This window comes from Merops nubicus, unplaced genomic scaffold (assembly GCF_000691845.1).
Source record: "Merops nubicus isolate BGI_N331 unplaced genomic scaffold, ASM69184v1 scaffold28600, whole genome shotgun sequence".
Lineage (NCBI taxonomy): Eukaryota > Metazoa > Chordata > Aves > Coraciiformes > Meropidae > Merops > Merops nubicus.
This window is the reverse complement of record NW_008582655.1, coordinates 1-2,845: the sequence shown is the minus strand read 5'-3', so window position 1 is coordinate 2,845 and position 2,845 is coordinate 1. Positions and strand designations below refer to the sequence as shown.

The window sequence follows — 2,845 nt, the reverse complement described above, 5'->3', positions numbered from 1 at the left end:
CACTGGGCACAGAAGCTCTCCGTGGGACATGCTCCCCACCAGCCTGCCCTCACTCACCCGGGCTTCTGGTTGAAACTGCACCTGCACCTCCTGCCTGCAAGGGGAGAGAAACGCCGTGAGTGTGAGCAAAGTGGGAACGGGCCGTGGCCTTTCCCAATAGCCACCCCTGCATAAACAGCCCCCTGGCCCAGCATCCACCCGGCCCCCAACTTACTGAGTATAAGAAGAATGCCCACAGTGAACAGGACCACGGCAAACGCCAGCCCCCCGATCCTCAGGCTCTGGTAATCTGCAGGGTAGACACAGGGGCTTGCTCCTGCTGAGCTCGGGGAGGGGGCAGCCTCTGCTGCTCCCCATCGTGCATGCACACACGTCCCGGCCAGCACACCCATCCTCACACACGGAGATGCTCACCATAGTTAAAGGGGTCCTCCTCCTTCTCTTGGTTGGCCACTGGAAACAAGCAGACAAGGGGGTTGAGGTGAGTGAGCCTCCCAGCTGAGCCCCTGCAGCCCCCCACAACCCCCCTCATGGTGCCAGCACCCTGCTCCCCGCTGCCCCATGCCAGCCCCCTTGGATCAGAGGGGTGCCTCCACCCCAGGGTCCTGCAGACTTTTCCCCTACCCCTGCCACCTGCAGTATGCACAAAGCTCTTGGCACCTACCGTCTGCCAGGGCTGCTGGCACCAGGAGGGAGCACAGGAAGATGAGCACTGCCTCCATGGCTGCTGCAAGAGAGGGCAGAAGTTGGCTTCAGCACCTGGCCAGCTGATGGAGGGCACTACAACAGGGCTGGGGTGCACAGAGGGACTACTGGTGACCCACACCCGCCTGTGTGGGCACAGCCTCTGGAGCCCACGCCACGGGAGGAGCACCAGGCTGGCCTTGGGAACACCCATGAACCTGGCCAGCACAGCTGGTGCCATAGCTGTGCCCAGCACGATGGGGACACGGCGGCTTGCACACGGGAGGAAGGGTGTGAGCAGACTGAGTGACTTTTTGTGGGGTTCTCTAGTCTACTTTCAAGCACCTCTGTGTTGCTGGCTCTGCTCCCGGCGTGGATCTCGGCGCAGTCTCAAAGTTGTGCTGCAGACAATGGGGCCAGCACAAGGGCTGCGATCTCTCTGTCAAGGTCAGTGCTGCGCCCTGCACCCAGAGCACACTTTAATTTGTCCCAATTAGCACAGCAATTACAGCACACTGCTACAATGAGGCCACTGGCCCTGGTGGGACGTGAGCTCACAGCCACGCTTGCCCCCAGGCTCCCCACGCTCACCTTGCAGGAGCGAGGAGACACCATAACTCGTGCCCCTCAGAGCTGAGCTGGCCCTGTCCCTTCACAAGCAGCGACACGCTGCCCTCGTGCACCAGCACCGTGGCCGGGCTGTGATGCTCCCTGCCAGCTCGGGCAGGGGTGCCCATCTCCAAGCCCCAAGCTGCTGCACCCAGTTGGGATGGGCACCCTTGGCACTGCTCTGCCAGCACATGTGGTACCTGAGAACTGGCCCGGAGCATCCTCCTCCTCCTCGGGAGGGGCCACAGCTGCTTCCATCCCGCCAGCTGGCACAGGGCACAGTGTGCCCGGGTGCCCTTTCCTGCTGGCTGCGTGTGGGGGACACCTCTGGCCAGATGTGCCACCAAAGGAGCGAGCTGGGGGCTCCGGGGCGGTGGAGCTGCAGCTCGCCCACGCACAGGGCTCTGGGCTGTGTTTTGCTGCTGCCAGGCAGTCAGCAGCACCCCGGGTGGCCATACATGGTGTGGGAGAGCCAAGAGGGCTCGCTGCTGGCTCAGGAGAGGAAGGGGGGTCACCGGGCGCCCTGAGCAGCACTGATAGCACCGAGTGCTACGGAGCTGCTGCAGCTGCTGCGCTGGATTAGTGCCGATAAGAAAGGGGCCCTTTTTTCCTGCCGAGCAGGAATTCAGCTAGCTGACGGATGCAGATCCCCGGCGTGCTGCTATTCAGCCCCTCCAGAGCCTGACCTGATTCAGATGCAGACTCCAGCCCAACCCAGCCACCAACAATGGAAGGAGGCAGCTCAGCTGCCCTGGGTCAGCTCCCCAGGGTCCCCCAGATCCTGCCATGGCCCCCTGTCCCAGTTAGTGCTATGAAGATGCCTGGGAGTGGTCTCAGCAGCACCCATCGACCTGCCAAGGCTGGCCCCAGCACCATTTCACTCTGCAGCTGGTCTCCAGTGCTAGCTTTGGGAACAAGCACCAGAGGAAGCCACGTCCAGCACCGCGCTTGGCCCCATGAACGTGGGGAGCATGTTCCCAGAGCCTTATCTGTACATCACGACAAGCTGCATCCCCTGATAATTCACACCCTTCCCTCCCCTTCCATGTCTTGTCATTTCAGAGTCGACGTGTTTTATCAGAATGCTGGAGGGTTTAATTTCCCTGCCTGCAGCTGCTGCTGCCATTGTGTGGTGCGGGGCTGCGCTGCCACGCCGTGCTGGAGCTCCTGTGCCCAGACAAGCCCCCTCGTTTGCTGAGCAGTGTAATTCTGGGTAATTACCACGTCTTAGAAACACGCACAAAGAACCCAACAGCTGGCGATACAGTAACTTCTAGCTGCACATTTTCTTACATCTTTTATCTCATGTCCTTTATCTATTTACTGCTGAGGCTGCCAGCACAAAATCAGTATCATTACCCGATACGAGGGTGTTGTGTGTGCACAAGGAGATTCAATACAGCACATGCCATTGCTAGATGAGCGGTACCAATCAGCTCCTAGAGCACATTAATGATACCTTATTTTTTGAACAAATAATTCATCCCATTTTTACAGTTTATTTTGCCATTATCTGACTACTGCAGCAGCAGCAGCTCAGTGACACCCCTTG

The 2,845-nt window shown here is 59.6% G+C and overlaps 1 protein-coding gene across 1 annotated transcript in view; it reads right to left on the bottom strand.

Annotated features, from left to right (window-relative positions):
- The window catches only part of FXYD6 (FXYD domain containing ion transport regulator 6), a gene marked incomplete at its 3' end in the record, with an annotated part of 2,587 nt that extends 1,865 nt beyond the window's left edge, over positions 1-722 (bottom strand). Inside the window, exons 1-4 of the mRNA XM_008938420.1 lie at positions 665-722; positions 415-453; positions 215-289; positions 58-94 (exon numbers count right to left, since the gene is read on the bottom strand). Of these exons, the coding sequence (XP_008936668.1) occupies positions 58-94; positions 215-289; positions 415-453; positions 665-722 (209 nt within the window). The remainder of the gene's footprint in view (positions 1-57; positions 95-214; positions 290-414; positions 454-664) is intronic.
- Between the last annotated feature and the right edge of the window lie 2,123 nt (positions 723-2,845).